At 21.6% G+C, this 19,806-nt stretch overlaps 1 protein-coding gene across 2 annotated transcripts in view; it reads left to right on the top strand.

Annotated features, from left to right (window-relative positions):
* Positions 1 to 6,759, top strand: part of LOC117172566 (AP-2 complex subunit alpha) — a 98,271-nt gene extending 91,512 nt beyond the window's left edge. For both annotated transcript variants that reach the window (XM_033360629.1, XM_033360628.1), the window contains exon 14: positions 5,540 to 6,759. In XM_033360629.1, coding sequence (XP_033216520.1) covers positions 5,540 to 5,617 — 78 coding nt within the window. In that variant the 3' untranslated portion in view covers positions 5,618 to 6,759. The remainder of the gene's footprint in view (positions 1 to 5,539) is intronic.
* The last annotated feature ends 13,047 nt before the right edge of the window (positions 6,760 to 19,806 follow it).

The following is a 19,806-nucleotide window of genomic DNA, read 5'->3' as shown; positions in this document are numbered from 1 at the left end:
AAAATTTATGTTTTTAGTTGAAAATTAAAATTTTTCATTGAGAATTTTGGTTGAGAATTCTTGAATTTTATTAAAAATTCTGTTTTTCTGTTGAAAATTAAAGTTTTTGTATGAGAATTCTTTCATTGTGTTAAAAAAAATATTCTTTTTTTTTAGTAAATTAATCTTTTGGTTTCAAAATTCATCTTTTTTAGTTGAAAATTCAACTTTTTGTTTGAAAATTCTTGAAATTGGTTAAAAATTCTTTTTTTTCGGTAGAAAATTAATCGTTGTTTAAAAATTTTTTAAATTGAAAATTGAACTTTTTTTTGTTTGTTGAAAATTCAACTCTGGCTAAGAATTCTAGATTTTTTTTTAAATCGTCTTTTTACTAAATTAATCTATTTATTGAAAAATTCATCGTTTGAAAATTGTATTGAAAAATTCTTCTCTTTGGTTGGAACTTGAACTGTTTTGCTGATAATTGAAAATTTACTTATTCCATTTTTTGAATACAAATAGAAAAAATTTTTTAAACAGATTGCTTAATTAAAAATTTAACTTTTTGATAAAATTAAACAATTTTATAGAAATTTATATTTTGTTAAAAATTTGTCTTTTCCGATTAAAAATTAATATTCTTGGTTGAGTAATGATTTAACCAATTCACTTTTGATTGAAAATTTATCGTTTTTAGTTCAAAATGTTTGGAGTTTGTTGGAAATTTATATTTTTTAGTTTGAAAGTTTTAGTTAAAAGTGTATCCTTTTTGTTGAAAATTGAACTATTCAGTTACAAATTTAGCTTTTTAATTAAAAATTAGACTATTTAGTTAAAAATTAATTAATTTAGTTGAAAAGTTGTGTTTTTTTTGTACAAAATTAATCTTTTCGGTTGAAAATTCGTTTTTTGTTTGTTAAAAACATATCTTTTTATTTGAAAATGTATACATTTCGTTTAAAATTTTTTTGTTTCCATTGAAGATTAATATTCTTTTTTAAAATTTTATCTTTTTGGTTGAAAATGTGTCGTTTTTAGTGAAAAATGTATGTAATTTGTTGAAAATTCAACCATTTGGTTGAAACTTAATTTACATTGTTGGAAATGTTTTCTTTTTAACTTCATTATGAGTCATCTTCTTGTTTGAAAATTCAACTTTTTTTGTTGAAAATATAAGGTTTTTCTTTTGTTTAAAAATTAACTTTTTTACTGAAAATTGAACTATTTAGTTGCAAATTTAGCTTTTTAATTAGAAATTGGATTATTTAGTTAAAACATGATTTATTTGTTTGAAAAGTCGCCTTTTTTGGATAAAAAATTAATCTTTTCGTTAAAAAATTTATTTATTTGGTGAAAAAGTAATCTACTTTATTGAAAATTTATCTTTTTAGTTTAAAATTTATTTAATTTTGTTTTAAAAAATCGTCTTTTTCGATTGAAAATTAATCTTTTTGGTTACAAATTTAGCTATTTTATTCAAATTTGAGCCACTTAGATAAAAATTAAATAATTTGGTCGAAAAATTGGTCTTTTGAATACAAAATTAATATTTCCATTGAAAATTCATTTTTTTCATTGAAAATTAAACTATTTTGTTGAAAATTCATTTTTTATTTGATAAAAATGTATCTTTTTATTTGAAAATGTATGTATCGTTTAAAATTCGTCTTTTTCCATTGAAAATTAATACTCTTGGTTAAAAATGAATTAGAAATTGGATTATTTAGTTAAAATATGATTTATTTGGTTGAAAAGTCGCCTTTTTTTAAATACAAAATTAATCTTTTCGGTTGAAATTTAATTTATTTGGTTCAAAATTAATCTATTTTGTTGAAAATTTTTCTTTTTAGTTTAAAATTGATCCATTTTGTTAAGAAGTCGTCTGTTCCGATTGAAAATTAATTTTCTTGGTTACAAATTTATCTTTTTTTAGTTAAAAATTAATATATTTTGTTTGAAAATTAATTTTCTTTGTTGAAAATACAACTTTAAAAATTTTCCATTTACAATTTTTATTTCTAAGCTTACATTTTTAATTTAAAGAATTTTTAAATTCTCTCTTAAAGACTCGAACAAATAAAAAATAAAAGCCTTTGATGTTGAAAATTTTGGATAAAAAACATTTTTATTTGATAAATAAATACATTTTTTTAAATTTATCTGTACTGAAAAATAAATTCATAATAATATATTCTTAATTAAAAGATTTTATTTTATTTAAAATATTGATTCAGTCTAAAATATTCAATTTTTAACCCATTCAATTTGAAATTTTTAATTAAAAAAAAAAAGATTAATTATTGAATATTTAGCAATATTTTAATTTTTATTTAAAACAAGTAAATTGAAACCAAATATTTAAAAGTATAGAATCTTTGACTGAATTGTTTGACATAGAAAACCTGGAATCGTTAAAATTTCGAAGAGCCTTTAAACTTCGAACGTTACAATTTTAATTTTTGTATTTTAAGAATGCTTAATTTGTAAGTGAAATTTAAAATTTTTGATTTATAATATACAAATGAACATTTTTAGAAAAAATTTGAGTAAAGAGATATTTAGGAGTTTCAAAAAGATTAAAAATTATCATGCAAATTTTAGAAAGTTTTCTTAAAATCTTCTAGAATCTTTTTTGAAAATTTTATTTCAATCTTTGAGAAACTTTTTAAATATTCTCTTAAAATCATTTTTCTAAATGAAAAGTTATTTTTAATTTTCCTAGGAATCTTAAGAAAATGTTAAGAAAAAATTTCGTCTGCAAATAATAAATGTTCAATTGTTATTTATACATCCAAATTGTGAAGAAATTTTCTAAAATTTGCAAGAGTTTCTGAAAATTGCAGAAAAAATTCAATTCATTTTGACAGATATTTAAAAGTTCTGAAAAAAATTCCAAAATAATTTAAAACCAACTTACGACCTCTAGATTTCTCAAGATTTTTAAATAAAATTTTGAAGCGTTCCAAGGATGTTTAAATTATTTAAAAAGAAAATAATTGAATTTTCAATTTAAAAAGTGTTCAGTTAATTTTTTTTCAATATTTGATGTTTCAGGCTTCAAATTCCTTAAAATTATATAATTTTGAAAATATTAAAGTTCATTGATTGATTTTTTAATTTAGAGCATTGAAAATGATAACGTGGATTTATTTTTTTCATATTTGAAAAATGTAAGCATCTTCAATTTTATACGCGTGAATTATTGAGCATTTGAATACAAAATTTTGTAATAAAAAACTTTTAAATTTCAATTTTAAAAGTTCAAAATTTAACAGGTCCACTTTGAGTGCTTTCATTTTTTTTATTTACTTTTATTATTCTAAATTATTTTTATTTTAATCGATTTTTATTTTAATTTTTAAAAGTTTTTATTTAATTGATCAATAAAGTTTTTTTCACATTTTTAAATTTTATTAAATTCATTTAAACTTTTTCCAATAATCTTAAATCTACATGAATTTAATCGAATTCTCCTCGCATCGCTTAAATTCCTCTAAATTCATTCCAATCTCATGAAAAACAATTGATTTTTTGTTTGTTTCTTTTTTTAATTTAGTTCAGTCCATTTGAATTTAACGAAAAATTCAATATTTGATATTTCAACAAAAATATTCAAATTAAAAATAATAAACTGTATAATATAACCCACAAAGACGAATTTTTTACAAAATACTTCAGTTCTAACCGAAAAAAATTATTTTCTACTAAAAAGTCGAATTTTCAACAAGATATATAAATTTTTAAACAAATAGTTCAATTTTCTACCAAATTATTGAGGTTTCTTGCCAAAATTTCGCATATTTCGGAAAATTGTAAAATTTTGTACAAAATGGATTAATTTTCAACCGAAAAGATAAATTTTCAACCAAAAATATTCATTTTTCACAGAAAAAGAAGAATTTTAAACAAATTTAATAAATTTTCAACCAAATATTTTTAACAGTAGGCTTATATTTTTTTCGTTTTAATTAATTTTTGAATGTTTAATGCAAAAAAGACCAATTTTTTCCAAAATAAAGTAAATTCATTTTTTTTGGTGGGGGTAATTAATTTTTAACCAAGAAAATTTTTTTTCTACCGAAAAAGTAGAATTATCAACAAATTTCAAAAAATGAAGTTTATTTATGACCAAGCATCCAAACTATTCTATTTTTGGTTAAAAATAAATTTTTTTAGTTGTAAATTAATATATTTTGTTGAAATGTCATCATTTTTTTTTATTAGAAAATTATTATCATTGACTGAATTTTAGTTGCAAAATTCAACAATTTTTTTGCGTTTATTTTTTTATCCTTGACTGAAGAATCTTTTTTGGTAGAAAATTAATTTTGTTGAAAGTTCATCTTTTCATGTTTAAAAATAAAATGTATTCAGAAAAATACAATTAATAATTTTATATGAAATTTCATCTTTTGTTGACATTTTTTTTTTGAAAATCCGTATTTTCGCTTGAAAATTAAACAATTTTTTTCAAGTTTATTCTTTTTTGTTTGAAAGTGTAACTTCCTTGATTGAAAATTAAATTTTCCGTTGTTAACTCATCTTTTTCGTTGTAATTTCATTTTTTTTTGTTTTTTTTTTGTTTTGTTGAAAATTCATCTTTTCAGGCTGGAAAGTCAAATTATTTTCTAAAAAATTCAATTTTGTAGCTTCAAACGTCACCCCTTAGAGAGTATTTTGGACTGAAGAGTCTGCTTTATTTTAAAGCTTTCATGCATCTATTGGTTCCATTTTTCCCATAATTTATACCACTATTGAGACTCTTTTTTATCTCTGAAATCAATCCGATTTATTCAATTTTTTGGTAGAAAATTGATGTTTTTTAGTTTTGAAAATTAATTTTTTTTACTTGAAATTTCAACAATTTTGTTGGTTTTTTTTTCATATCTGAAAATTTTTTCTTGGTCAAAAATTCAACTTTCTTGGTTGCAAAATTACTTTTTCTTAAGAAAAAATCATATTGTTGGGTTGAAAATTCAACTGTTTTGTTTAAAATATGTCTTGATTAAAAATTAAAATCTTTTTTGGTTGAAAGTATCAACTGTTTTTTTTTTCGTTCTCTCCTTTATTGAATATTTATTTTGTTTAAAAATTCATTATATTGTTGAAAATATATGTTTTTTTTTTAACTCGTCTTTTTAGTAAAAAATGTTCTTGGTTTAAAATGTTTCGTTTTTAGGTGAAAATTAATCGTATTGATCAAACATGAATCTTCATTAAAAATCAAGGAATTAAGTTTAAAATAAATGTATTTTATTTTAAACCCGTATTTTGAGTAGAAAATTAATTTTACTTGTTTAAGATTTTTCTTTTTATTGGAAATTTTATTCATTTTTGTTGAAAATTTTTCTTTTTTTGTTGTGGTAGAAACAAGAGTAATCATGTTCGTTAAAAATACATTTTTCCTGGTTAAAGATAGAATATTTGGTTAAAAAAAAAACTTTTTTATTGTTAAAGATTCTTTTCTTTTCTGTTTTTCTTTTTTTCTGTTTTTTTTTCTTTTCTTCCACTAAATTCTTTTCTCATTTCTGATCTAATTTAGAATGGAAAAATGTTACAGATGTTCCGATTGACGGTGCGTTCGAGCAAAGAATCGATGTCGGTGGAAATCTGCGACCTGCTCGTGGACCAATTTTAAGAAGCTGGCACTCTCTCCACTGATTGGAAGAAAAAAAAGTGCGAGCGAAAAATTCTTCTTCCTCGCTTAAGAAGTAAACTCAGTGTGTCCCAATTTTTTTTAATGTTTTTTTTTTGTTTTCGCTTATCGCCTTCGACAGCGGAGCTTCGTTACCGATTTTTGTGACATCACACCGAAAGCGAAAATTATGCTTGACGCAAATCACAAATAGAAAGTATAATTGTGAACCGAGAAAAGTAATATATGAAGAAAAAGAAAGGTTGACTAAGGATGGACAGTATTAGTCTCGGAAGTGGAAGATTAAGGCTCTCAAAACGACTCGGGTTTTTGTCAAATCCATCATTTGTCAACGAAAATTTATTTTTTTATTTTAATATTTTAAATGCATAATTTAGAATCAATTTTTTTCAGTCGAAACATGCAAATTTTTACGAAAAAAAAACACTCAATTGAAGAAAAAACGAACTTTTTTCGAACAAAAATTTTATGTTCTGCAAGTTTAAATGGCCTTTAGATTGTGTGGTGGAAATATTACAATAAAAAATATATTTTACGAGCCTTAATGCAACACTTCTTTAAAAAAAAAGTGGTTGAAAAGTGTCAAAATGCCTGCTTTAATCTAGGAAATTTAATTTCGTTCCTTCTTTTTTTTACAAATTTTTTTTCGTAAATTTGGTAGAATTAACATATAAATCGGAATATTAAAACGTAATTTTCAATCACTTTTTTTACGGTGAAGGTAACGAGGTAGGGAGTTTTTGTTTAGTTAAAAAAAAAAACTTATCGCTTATCAATAAGTTGTTAATACGTCAATCTGAGGTGAGAATCTTAAGAATTTGCTCTTCATTTTTCTGAAAATTTGTAGACTGAAGCACGGAAAATGTTTAAAAAATTTATATTTTTGATATTTTTTTAGGGTTATTTGAAGTCCTAAATTTTGGTATTTTCGAAATTAAAATTGTTTGAAATTCGGTCGTTTTCGAAATTATAATATTTCCAAATTCAGGTGCTTTTAGTTTTGGAAATTTCGAGATCTTCCTTGTTTTGAACTTTAAATCATCTGAAATCACATGCATATCTTTTTTTTTTTTGTTTTGACAACTTAGTTTGATAGTGGGCCTAAAATGTTGCGTAGATTTTTGTTTTTTAGGAAAATGGGGGAGTAATTTCTTTCTAATAAAATTCAATTTGGAAACTTTATTAAATTAAATTTATAATATTGTAATTAAAAATATTGCGTTTTCAGCTAATTAGATGATTTTTGTTAAATAAATAGTTAAATTTTCGACCGAGAATATTAATTTTTTAACCAAAAATGGGATTGTTGAATTTGCAGTAAAAAATTAATTTTAAAGAAACATAAAAATACGAATTTTCATCAAAATAAATAAATTTTCAACTAAAAAGGCTCAATTTTTAACCAAAGAGTGGAATATTCAAATTTTCAGATAAATAATGTTAAAAAAACGAAATTTTCAACAAAGTATTTCAATTTTCAAACCAAAAGATGAATCTGCATCATTTTTTTTTTTTTTTACCAAATAGTTGAATTTTCGACCGACAAAATATTTTTATTTAAAAAAGAGCGGTAAATTAAAAAATATGAATTTTCAACTAAATGGGGTCATTTTTCAACCTAAATTGAAGTATTTTGGTAAAAAATTAATTTTTGTTGGTGATAATTAATATTTTAAATTGAAATTATCTGTTTTAGATAGAAAATTAAAATATTTTTTTCGTCGAGAATTCATCTTTTTTTTTATTGAAAATTAATCTGCTTTGTAAAAAATAAAATTTTTTGTTTAAAGATTGACTTTTTTAGTTCAAAATTAATTTTTTTGAATAAAATCTGAAGCATTTGTTGAAAATTCGTTTTTTTTTTGTTTTTGAAAATTGATTTTGTTTAGATGAAAATTCATGTATTTTGTTCAAAATTCGTCTTTTTTCGAATAAATAATTTTTTGTGTTAAAAATTCTGAAAAAATAGATGAAGAAAAAATAAAATCCCTAACTTGAAATTTAATTCGTTGAAGTAAAATTTTTTTGCCATTTGCAATTTTACAATAACATTCTCAAGAAATTTTCCACCGATGAAGATCAATTTTCAACAAAAAATATAAAATTTTCCGTTAATAAAATTAATTTTCAATTTTTATCCAAAAAGATGAATTTTTTACATAAAATTTAAATGCTCAACCATTTAGTTGAATTGCCAACCAAAAAAGACAAATTTTCAACAAAAAATATAAAAGTTGATATTTTAACAGACAAATTTTTTTTTATTCAAATCAAAAATCTTTGAATTGTACCAAAAAGATAAATTTTTTAATAAAAAAAAGACGATTTTTTAACAAAATACATTAATTTTCAACTAAGTAAGGTTAAAAAAATTAATTGAGAATTGAAATAATAGAACCTAATGTGAAAATCCAACTATTTTTTGTTGAAATTTAATTATTTTTGGTTGGAAAGTCTTCTATTATATTTTTGATCGATAATTTAATTTTATTATAGAAAATTCAACAACTTTGTTTAAAAAAATTAGCCTTTCTGGTCGAAAATTGAACATTTCTGTTGAATTTTCTTTTTTTTTTTTGTTAGTTTGAAAATTTAATTTTTTAATTTAAAATTGGACTGTTTTGGATATAAAATTAAAATCCTTTTTGGTTGAAAATTCAACTAATTGGTTAAAAGTTTAATTATTTTGTAAATAATTTTTTTGTTTGTTTAGTATTAATATCTTTGGTTTAAAATTGATTTTTTGTTGAAAATTCGTCTTTTTTGGTTGAAAATTTATATTTTCGGGTTAAAATTTCATTTTTTTGTTGAATTCAATTAGTTTGGATATAATTTAAATTCCTTTTTGGTTTAAAATTCAACTACTCCGTTGAAAAATGAACTATTTTGTAAAAAATTAATTATCTTTTTGTTAAAATTATCATTTTTGAAAAAAAATTTTTAAGAAATTAAACGAATTTTTGAATAAGTAAATGAATTTTCAACGAAAAAGATGAATTTTCAACTCAAAAGTTTTATTTTCTACAAAAAATACCTTTTTTTTGTACGAAAATTAAATTTATTTGTTGTAAATTCACTTTCTCGGTTTGTAACTTCAATTTTTTCGTAGAAAATTTAGTTTTTCTATAGAAAATTTGTTTCCTTGTGTTGAAAATTAATTATTATGGTAAAAATTCACATTTTTTGCATTAAATATTACATGATTTTATTTTTAGTTGATAATTCAACTACAATAATCATTTTCAAGGAACATACTTTCTACAAAATAGTTAAATTTTCATCTACAAAAAAAATTAATCATCAAACAAAAAATAATTTTCAATGAAAAACTAAATTGCTATTCAAGCGAAAAAATATTTGAATTTTAAATAAAAAGAACAGTCGAATTCAACCAAACTATTAAATTTTCTGTAACAAAAGAGGAATTTTCAACCAAATACAATTATTTTTAATTAAATAGTGGAATTTTCAACTAAAAATATATTTCTTGAATTAAATTTTTAACAAAATAAATGACTTTTAAAATATGTTAATGAATTTTCAACGAAAAAATACTAATTTTTTCAATCAAAAACGGTTTAATTCAACCAAAAAGATTAAATTTTTACAAAAAAATACGATTTTTATACAAAATACATTAATTTTCAAATAAATTGTTAAACTTTCAAATAAAAAGTATACATTTACAATTTCAATGCGATCTTAATTAATCAAACAAAATAAGAAAATCCAAATATTTTCGGTTCAAAAATTAAATTTATTTCTTGAAAATTCACTGATTTTATTTTTCGTGAACAATTCAACTTTTTTGGTTGAAAATTAAACTACTTTGAAAAAAAAAATTTTTTTTCGTTAATGATATTTATTAATGTTATTGATTAAAAATTAAATAAAAATTGTTTTTAAATTAATTAAAAATTAATTAATATTATAATAAAATTCGTTAATTATATAATACAAAATATTTTCGGTTCAAAAATTAAATTTATTTCTTGAAAATTCACTCCTTTTATTTTTCGTTAAAAATTCAACTTTTTTGGTTGAAAATTGAACTACTTTGTAAAAAAATAATTTTTTTTCGTCAATGATTCTTCAAAATAAAATTTTATTTTGTTTATTGAAAATTCAAGTATTTTGTTTAAAAAAAGTCATCTTTTATAGTATAAAAGACATTTTTTTGTTGAAAATATTAATAAATTTAAAAATTGTATCTGAAGTACTGTTTTGTTCCTTTTATAAAAGATTCTCCGTTAAAAATAATATAATTAAAAATAATTTAATAATATTTTTTGATTAAAATTTAAACTATTTGGTAAAAAAATCATCTATTTTGTTGAAAATGCAATATTTTTATTTGAAACTTGTAGATCAAGTTTGAAATTAAAGTAATTTTAGGCCCTGCTTTGATACTCTATTTTTCAATTAAATTGAACTGTTAAATTAATTTAATTCTAAATTTCTATTTTCTATGCAAAGAATTAATCCGTGCTTCTTAGAAACATGAATTTATCGTCGCTGAGATTAATTTTTATAGAAAAAAAAGTCCTTGCGTTTGACGAAGCTCAAAGTAATTAAAAATTACGTTACTAATTTGTAGTCTAGACTCAAAAAAAAAACAAATCCTGAGTTTCCACCCCCTTTTTTTTGCTTTATTTCACGGGAAAAATCCATGGCTGGTAAGGTTAAAGTTTAAGAAATACATTGTACAAGGTGTATTAATTATCAACTAGTTGGTAATGAATTATTTAACCAGTTAATTTTAATCTTTATAAGACATGTAAATGATAGGTTCTATTAATTAATAGTTCTCTCGACGCTAACCGGGTGTATATTTTGTTCCTCTTCTCTTTTTTTCTCCTTTTTTTATTCTTCTTCTTTGTCTTTTTTTTTTAGAAAGCCTAGCTTTTTATCAAGGATCGCAAAATTGTCCAACTCTATTTAATTGTAAATAAGTTATTATTTAAGAAGTTCTTTTTTTGGGAAATTCGGTATTTTTAGCGAAGCTTCTTTTTTTTCCAGCGGTGTACATTTCTTTCGCTGTAGATTAACAACTCTTTTTATTTTATTTTTTTTATTCTTCTATTAATCTAAGCGTTGGCTGTGATCGAGAATCTTTGAGCGATCGTTTATGGGTTTTTCTTTTCGGTTGGGGATTTTTTTTATTTAGAGGCGCTCGAATCTTGGAATTTTTTTTTGTGGCATGCTGCAAAATTAAAATATGTTTTCTATAAAATTATCGAGCTTGGAAGAATCTCAATATCCCCAAAATTTGATTAATTTCGGGGCCGAACTTCAATTAGTTGAATTATTAATTTTATTGTTTGGGTTGAAATTTAATAGTTTTTTTAAATTCGTATTTTTTGGGTTAGAAATTCAATTCTTTTCGTCGAACATCAAACTTTTGTTTAAAATTCTTTTTTTTTTATGAAAATTTGACTTTTTGATTTAAAAGTTCGTCTTTTTGAATAGAAAATTTTCATCTTTGTTGGATAAAAATGCAACTATTTTGGGTGAAAATTAAACTATTTTCTAGAAAATTTACTTTCGGTTTAAAATTTCTATTTTGGTATTGAAAGTCAATTGAAATCTTTTTGGGTGTAAATTCAACTATTTTTTGTTTTAAATTGTTTAATACAAATTTTATCTTTTTTGTATAAAAAAAAAATTTTGGCTGAAAATTAATCTATTTCGTAGAAAATTCACTTTTCGTTTAAAAATTACATTTTGTTGCTAAAAAATGAACTGAAATCTTTTCTGGATGAAAGCAAAACTTTAAAAAAATTTTTTTTTCGAAATTCCTATTTTTCAGTACAAATTTCATCTTTCTTGGATAAAAATGCAACTATTTGGTGGGGAATTCAACTATTTTGTTCAAAATTCATCCTTTTGTTTGAAAAATTCGTCTTTTTGGATTGAAACTTCAATTTTTTTTCGTGGAAACTTATTTCTTGTTTAAAAATCCCAATTTTGATTGTGAAAAGTTAAGTGAATTTTTTTTCACAGTAAATTTAACTATTATTTTGAAAATGTATCGTTTTGATTCAAAAATTCATCTGCTTTAACAGAAATATTTTTTATGAAAATGCAAATTTTTGGTTCTGAAAAAGATTCCAGTTCACTCTTCAACATCAAAATATGATTTTTTTAACAAAAATAGTTTTCTACGAGAAAAATTGAATTTTTAATAAAACAAGACAAATTTTTTTAACCCAAAAGCATGAATTTTTGTTTAAAAAATTTGTCTTGGATTAAAAATTCGATTTTTCTCGTAGAAAATCATTTTTTGTTAAAAAAATCATATTTTGTCGTTGAAGAGTGAACTGGAATTTTTTACGGATAAAAATTCAACTATTTTTTTTAATCTCTTTTTCTTTTAAAGAAAAATGCAAGTGTTTGGTAGAGAATTCAACAATTTTTTATAAATTATCCTTTTTGTTTAGAAATTCGTCTTTTTGAATAGAAATATAATTTTTTTATATAAAAATGCAACTTTTGGTTAAAAATTACTCTTCTTTGATTGAGTTAAATTTTTAATAACAAAAAAAAAATAATTTTCAAACAACATACTTTCTACAAAATAGTTAAATTTTCAACTGCAAAAAAATGAATCTTCGACAAAAACAGTTCAACTTTCAACCCAAGAAATAATTTTTCACTAAAATAATTAACCTTTGACCAAAAAAATAATTTTTCAACCAAAACGTTGATTTTTCAACCAAGAATATGAATTTTAAATAAAGTTCTGAACAACAAATAGCAGAATTTTCAACCAAAAAAGAATTCCTAACGAAAATTTAAATAATTTATATTTAAACCAAAAAATATTGGAACTTTTAATCAAAAATAGTCAAATTCAACCAAACAGTTAAATTTACTACAACAAAAGAGGAATTTTCAACCAAATATTATTGTTTTCAATCAAAAAGTGGAATTTTTAACTAAGAGTATAATTTTTTGAATGAAATTTTTAACAAAATAAACGACTTTTTAAATAAGTAAATGAATTTCCAGCCAAAAAATACTAATTTTTTAAATCAAAAACAGTTAAATTCAAACCAAAAAGATGAATTTTCTACCCAGAGGATTAATTTTTCCTTGAAAATGAAATTTTGTTGTTGAAAATTCATATTTTCAGTTCAAAAATTAAATTTTTTTTGTAGAAAATTCACTTTCTGGGTTTGCAGCTTCAATTTTTTCGTAGAAAATTTAGTTTTTACATAGAAAATTTGTTTTCTTGTGTTGAAAATTAATTATTTTGGTAAAAAAATCATATTTTTTGCTTGAAATATTATATGAATTTGGTTTTCGTTGAAATTTCAACTTTTTTTGTTAGAAAATTAATTTTCGGTTGAAAACTCATCTTTTTCAATGAAAATTAAAGATATTTGGTAGATTAATCAATTTAATTGTTAAACTTTTAAGTAAAAAGTATACCTTTGCCATTTAAATGCAATATTAATTAATAAAAAAAAACTGAAGAAAATCCAAATATTTTTGATAGAAAATTAATTTTTTTATTGGAAATTCATATTTTTGAGTTGCAACTTCAATTTTTTCGTAGAAAACTCAATTGTTTTGGTAAAAAATTATATTTTGGTTTGACAATTAAATTTTTTTCTTGAAAATACGCAATTTCGGTATATTAATTTAATATTTCTGTCAAGAATGCACTTTTCGTAAAAAATTCATATTTTTGGTTTGAAAATGAATTTTTCTCTTTAGTTGAAAATTCATTTTTTTTATCAAATTCAAATTTTAGGTACAAAATAAAAATATTTTTTGCTTGAAGTATATCATTAAATTTTTCGTTGATAATTTACCTTTTTTTTTGGTGGAAAATTAAACTGCTTTGTAAAAAATAATTTCTTTTCGTTGAATATTCTTCATTTTAGTTAAAAATTAATTTTTTTATTGCAAATTCAGGTATTTTGTTTAAAAAAAGCTACCTTTTATAGTAGAAAAGACATTTTTCTTTGAAAATAAATTTAAAATTTTTTAAATGTTATATTTGCATTTGAAATAATATTTTATTCCCTTTATAAAAGATTCTCTGTTAAGAAGATTAAGTAACATAATTATTTTGAACTTAATTGAAAGTAAATAATCTTTTTTTATTGAAATATAAGCTATGATACTTTTTTGTTGGAAATTTATCCTTTTAGGTTGAAAATTCAACTATTATGTTCAAAATTTAATTATTTGGTCGAAGTTTAATTTTCTATAAAAATAATTAAAGTTTCAACCATAAAAGACAAATTTTCTACAAAGAATTGAATTTTTAACTCCAAAATATGTATTTTCATATTTAAAAAATTAATTTTTAATAAAAAATTACTGGTTTTTGAACCCAAAACGACGAATTTTCATCCAAGAAGGATGCTTTTTACCAAAGTTAAAGTAACAAATCTCATTTATTTAAATGAAAGTTCAACTTATTCGGTTGAAAATTCATTTATTTTGCTGAAAAATTAGAAAAAATTCGTCTTTTGGCTTGAAGGTTCAAGAATTTTAACTTTTATTTCTTTCTTGAATGAAAAATCTTTATTAATATTAAATATTTAATATATTGAACATATAATAAACAATGAGCATATATCACACATATTTAATATATGTGGGGATAGTCCGCTGCAGCTGTGTTTGCGTAAATGCTAACAAAATGAAAAAACTTTGGGTGCGAATTCGCACCAGTGTACCGTTTGATGGTATATCCCTTTTTTTTCTTGTATAAATTGCATTTTTTTTAATTAATCCTTTTAGGTTAAAAATGAAACTATCATGTTTAAAATTAAATTATTTTGTTGATTATAATTTAAAATTGCCTAAACTCAAAACATCTTTGACATTTTTTTTTTGTTTAAAATAAATTCAGATATTTTTAAATTTGTATCTGAAATCACCTTTTTATTACATGTAAAAAATATTTTTTCTGAAAAATAATTTAAATAATTTAAGTCAGGCCCCTTAAATAAATGTGAATAAATCCGAAAATGAAGGATAAACTATCGTTTTTTTATTTCTCGACCAAACCGTAACGTCGAGTCACCAGTCATGGATTTGTCAAGTTGGCGGATGAGTAAATATAATCGCGAGAATTCGTACTGTTGGTAGTTACAGTAATAAAAAGAAAAGTAAGTAATTAATTAATTAATAAAATTATTAAAAGCAGGATAGCTGAAAGGTTAATGGAAATGTTCCCTCTATCATAAGTGTAGCTTGTACACATTATATTGTATAAAAAAATGAAGACAATGAAGAGTTTCGCTCGTGTGTGCGATATTATTAAGTTATACCGACGTATATATAATTATTATAATTATATAAAATAATTATATATACACAATTCATATATAAATATTATATATAAAGATGAATATTAAAAAAAAAAAAGAAATGAGTGCTTGGCGCACCGTTGTTAGGTTTATCTCGCGGCATCACCAGTCAATTTAGAGGAAGAAATCGATTTAGAAATTGCTCTTGCCGACAGTTATCGACATTGAGGATTCTTGTCCAGGCTAAAAGGGTTCGTGTCCGTGCTAAATGGTTGCCAGTTTTTTGGTTTACGAATTTTTAGTAGGGACACGAGTCGAAAGTCGGTAAATTTTTGGATTGAGGAATTTTAAATTGGAATTCTTCCTAGGAATTTACTATCGCCCCCCCCCCCCCAAATCATTGTCGCAGAATTTATCCAAAAAAAATACCCTTCTCACTGATAAAAGAGAGAGAGATATGTTAAAAATGACTCTTGATTTGGAAAAATTAGAAACAATTGTTTCTTCAGTTTGCTAGTAAGAGTTCCATTGTGCGTCTCCTTTTTTTCCCTGTAATGTTGAAAGTTGTTTTGTATCGTTTACGCTATATGTACATGTACGTTTGTAAGACATTATTGATTTATATTATTAAACAATATATATATAATATCTCTTGCTAATGGCTTTTTGCGTTTTTTTTTGTAAATTTTTTTATTTATTTTTTTGTAAATCCAGGATTGTAAGTTTTAAGGAATAATAAATTAATGGAGTGGTTAGAGATTTGAAAGATTTTGGAATTGGTTTCTTTTTTATGGAAAATTCAACTTTTTGGTTATGAATGATTGAATCTGATTGAAAATTCGTTGTTTTTTTTTATAGTAATTTTTTTTCATCTTTTTTAGTTAAAACTTAAACTTTTAGGTTCAGAATTCTTAAAAAAAAATTTAAGTATATTTTTTGGTAGTAAATTAATATTTTTGTTAAAAAATCCATCTTTCTTAGTTGAAGATTCAACGTTTTGGTTGAGATGTCTTTAATTTTTGTTAAAAAAATTGTATTTTTTGGTAGTAAATTAAGACTTTTCTTTAAAAATTTAATCTTTTTCAGTTAAAACTTCAACTTTTTGATTCAGAATGATTAAAATTTGGTTTTTAATTTTATTTTTTGTTAGTAAATTAATATTTTTGTTTAAAAGTTCATATTTTTTAGTTAAAACTTCAACTTTTTGGTTCAGAATTCTTAAAACCCTTTTTAAAATTGTATTTTTTGGTAGTAAATTAAACTTTTTTGTTAAAGATTCATCTTTTTCAGTTAAAACTTCAACTTTTTGGTTTAGAATACTTGAAATTTGGTTTTTAATTGTATTTTTTGTTAGTAAATACAAATTTTTGTTTAAAAATCCATCTTTTTCAGTTGATAATTCAACTTTTTGGTTTAGAATGATTGAATTTGATTGAAAATTGTTTTTTATAACACATTTTTGGTTCAGAATAAAAGAAAAATTTCAGTTGTATTTTTTGGTAGTAAATTAATATTTTGGTTTAAAAATTCATCTCTTTTGCTTAAAACTTCAACTTTTTGGTAAAGAATACTTAAATAAAAAAAATTGAATTTTTCGGTAGTAAATTAATCTTTTTGTTAAAAAATTCATCTTTCTTAGTTGAAAATTCAAATTTTTGGTTGAGAATTCTTAAAACAATTTTTTAAAATGTATTTTTTGGTAGTAAATAAATCCTTTTGTTTAAAAATTCATCTTTTTTAGTGAAAACTTCAACTTTTTGGTTCAGAATTCTTTTTAAAATAATTTTAATTGTATTTTTTGGTAGTAAATTAATCTTTTTCTTTAAAAATTTATCTTTTCTGGTTGAAACTTCAACTTTTAGTTACAGAATGATTGAATTTGATTGAGAATTCTTTTTTTTATGGTAAATTTTTGGTTCAGAATTCTTAAAAAAAAATTTTATTGTATTTTTTGGTAGTAAATTAATCTTTTTATTTGAAAATACATCTTTCTTAGTTGGAAATTCAACTTTATGGTTTAGAATTCTTAAAAACTGTTTAAAATTGTATTTTTTAGTAGTGAATTAAGATTTTTCTTTAAAAATTCACATTTTTGGTTAAGAATGCTTAAAATTTGGTTTTTAATTGTATTTTTTGGTAGCAAATTAATCTTTTTGTTTAAAAAATCATCTATCTTTGGTGAAAATTCAAATTTTTGCTTAAGAATGATTGAGTTTGATTGAAAATGCGATTTTATAGAAAATTTTTGGTTCAGAATTCTTTAAAAGAAAATTTTAATTGTATTTTTTTGGTAGTAAATTAATCTTTTTATTCAAAAACTGATCTTTTTTAGTTGAAAATTCAACTTTTTGGTTAAGAATGATTGAATTTGATTGAAAATTCGTTTTTTGTAGTAAATTTTTGGTTTAGAATTCTTTAAACAAATTTTAAATTGTATTTTTTGGTAGTTAATTAAACTTTTTGTTTAAAAACTCATCTTTTTTACTTGGAAATTCAACTTTTAGGTTGACAATTCTCGAATCTTTGTAAAAAATCATATTTTTTGGTAGTAAATTAGTCTTTTTGTTTCAAAATTAATTTTTTAGTTGAAAATTTAAGTTTTGGACTAAGAATGATTGAATTTTATTGAAAATTCGTCTTTATTGGTAGTAAATTCATCTCTTTGTTTAAAAATTCATCTCTCTGGTTAAAAATTGAAGTTTTTGATTGAAAATTCTTAAATTTTTGCAAAAATTCTATTATTTCGGAAGAAAATTAATATTTTTGTTTAAAAATTAACAACTTGTTTCGAAAATGGAACTACTTTCTTGAAAATAATAAAAAATATCTTTCTTTTTTAAAAATGCAATTTCTTGTTTGAGAATATTTTAATTTTATACATTATTATTATTTTAAACAAAAAGATTAATTTTTAGTAAAAAAAAAAAACGAAATTTCATCGAAAAAAAAATCAATATAATATTTATATTATCAGTTAATAAGATTAATTCTTCAATAAATAAAAAAAGCAGTTTTGATTAAAACAGTTAAATTTTCAATCAAAAGAATTATTTTTTAACTAAAATCAAGAATCTTCAACGTAGAATATAAATTTTTTTTACAAAGGAGTTTAATTTTTAACAAAAAAAAAGTTAAATTTTAAACGAAAAATAGAATGATATAATATTTAAAGCAAAACATATTTTAATTTTATATCTAAAACTTGAATTCAACCAAAAATTTGAATTTTCATGAAACAAAAAAAATTAATTTTCATACCAAAACTACGAACTTTTTATCAAAATAATTAATTTTCAACTCAAGGAAACAAATTTTCTAAACCCGAAAGCATGAAATGTGAACATAAAAAATTTAATTTTTAAACCAAAAATATGGATTTTTTTTAGAAAGTAATTAATTTTCAACACAAGGAACCAAATTTTCTACAGACAAATTGAATTTCTACGAAAAAATTGACGTTGCGATTCGAGAAAGTGATTTTTCAACAAAATAAAATTTTAAAACAAAAAATATGAATTTTTTACCAAAAGTATAGAATTTTCGACCCAAGGAAACAAATTTCTTACAGGGAAATGGAAATTTTACGAAAAAAAATGGAACTTTCGATCCGAGAAAGTAAAGATTCAACAACAAAGTTTAATTTTAAAACCGAAAATATGTATTTTCAACAATAAAATTTAATTTTCCACACAAATAATTAAATCTTTAACATAAGGAAAGAAATTTTCTACAGAGAAATTTAATTTTCTGCGAAAAAATCTAATTTCCAAACCAAAAATATGCATTTTTTACCAAAAGAATTTGCTTCAGAGAAATTAATTCTCTACGAAAAAATCAAATATGCAACCCGAAAATATGTATTTTCAACAACAAAATTGAATTTTCAAACAGAAAGTATGAATTTTCTACGAAAAAAATTTAATTTTTAACACAAGGAAACCAGTTTTCTACAGAGAAATTGAACTTGTACGAAAAAAATTAAGTTGTAAACCGAAAAAGTTAATTTTGAAGACGAAAATTTTAATTTTTAAACCGAAAATATGTTTTTTCAACAACAAAATTTAAATTTCAAGCAAAAAATATGAATTTTTTACCAAAATAATTAATTTTCAACACAAGAAAACAAATTTTCTATGTAAAAACTAAATTTTCTACGAAAAAATTGAAGCTGCAAACCCAGAAAGTGAATTTTGAAGACAAAAATTTAATTTTTAAACCGAAAATATGTATTTTCAACAACAAAATTTAAATTGCAGCCCGAGAATATGAATTTTCAAAAAAAAGTTTAATTTTTAACAAAGAAAATTTAATTTTAAATCCGAAAAAATGTATTTTATACTCGACTACTTAAATGTTTATCACAAAAAAAAAAAATTTCTACGAAAAATTCGAATTTCCAAACCGAAAATATGAATTTTTAACAAAAAATTTCAAACCAAAAAATATGAATTTTTTACCAAAATAATGGAATTTTCAACCCCAAAAAAAGAATTTTTCTGCAGATAAATTGAATTCTCTGCGAAATAATTGAAATGGCTACCCAAAAATATAAATTTCCAACAGGAAAAATTAATTTTCTACTAAAAATATTTGAATTCTCGGTTGAAAATTCATTTATTTTGTTAAAAAGCCGTTTATTTTGTCAATAATTTATTTTTAAAAAATTATTTTTTGTCAAAAATTACACTTCAAATTTTTATAAATATAAAACTCAAATATTTTTTGGTTTCACTATAGACTATTTCATTTTTCGTTGAGAATTTTTCACTGGTTTAAAATTAGGTTTTTTTTTGTTTTTCAGAACTTTATTTAAAATACATCTACTTGGTTGAGAATTCAACTATTTGCTTAAAAATAATTCTTTTGGTTAAAAGCTTATTATTTTAGTTGAAAATTAAT

The sequence above is a fragment of the Belonocnema kinseyi genome, chromosome 5 (genome assembly GCF_010883055.1).
Source record: "Belonocnema kinseyi isolate 2016_QV_RU_SX_M_011 chromosome 5, B_treatae_v1, whole genome shotgun sequence".
NCBI lineage: Eukaryota > Metazoa > Arthropoda > Insecta > Hymenoptera > Cynipidae > Belonocnema > Belonocnema kinseyi.
The sequence above is the reverse complement of the archived record's forward strand: the minus strand, read 5'-3'. Positions and strand labels throughout refer to the sequence as shown.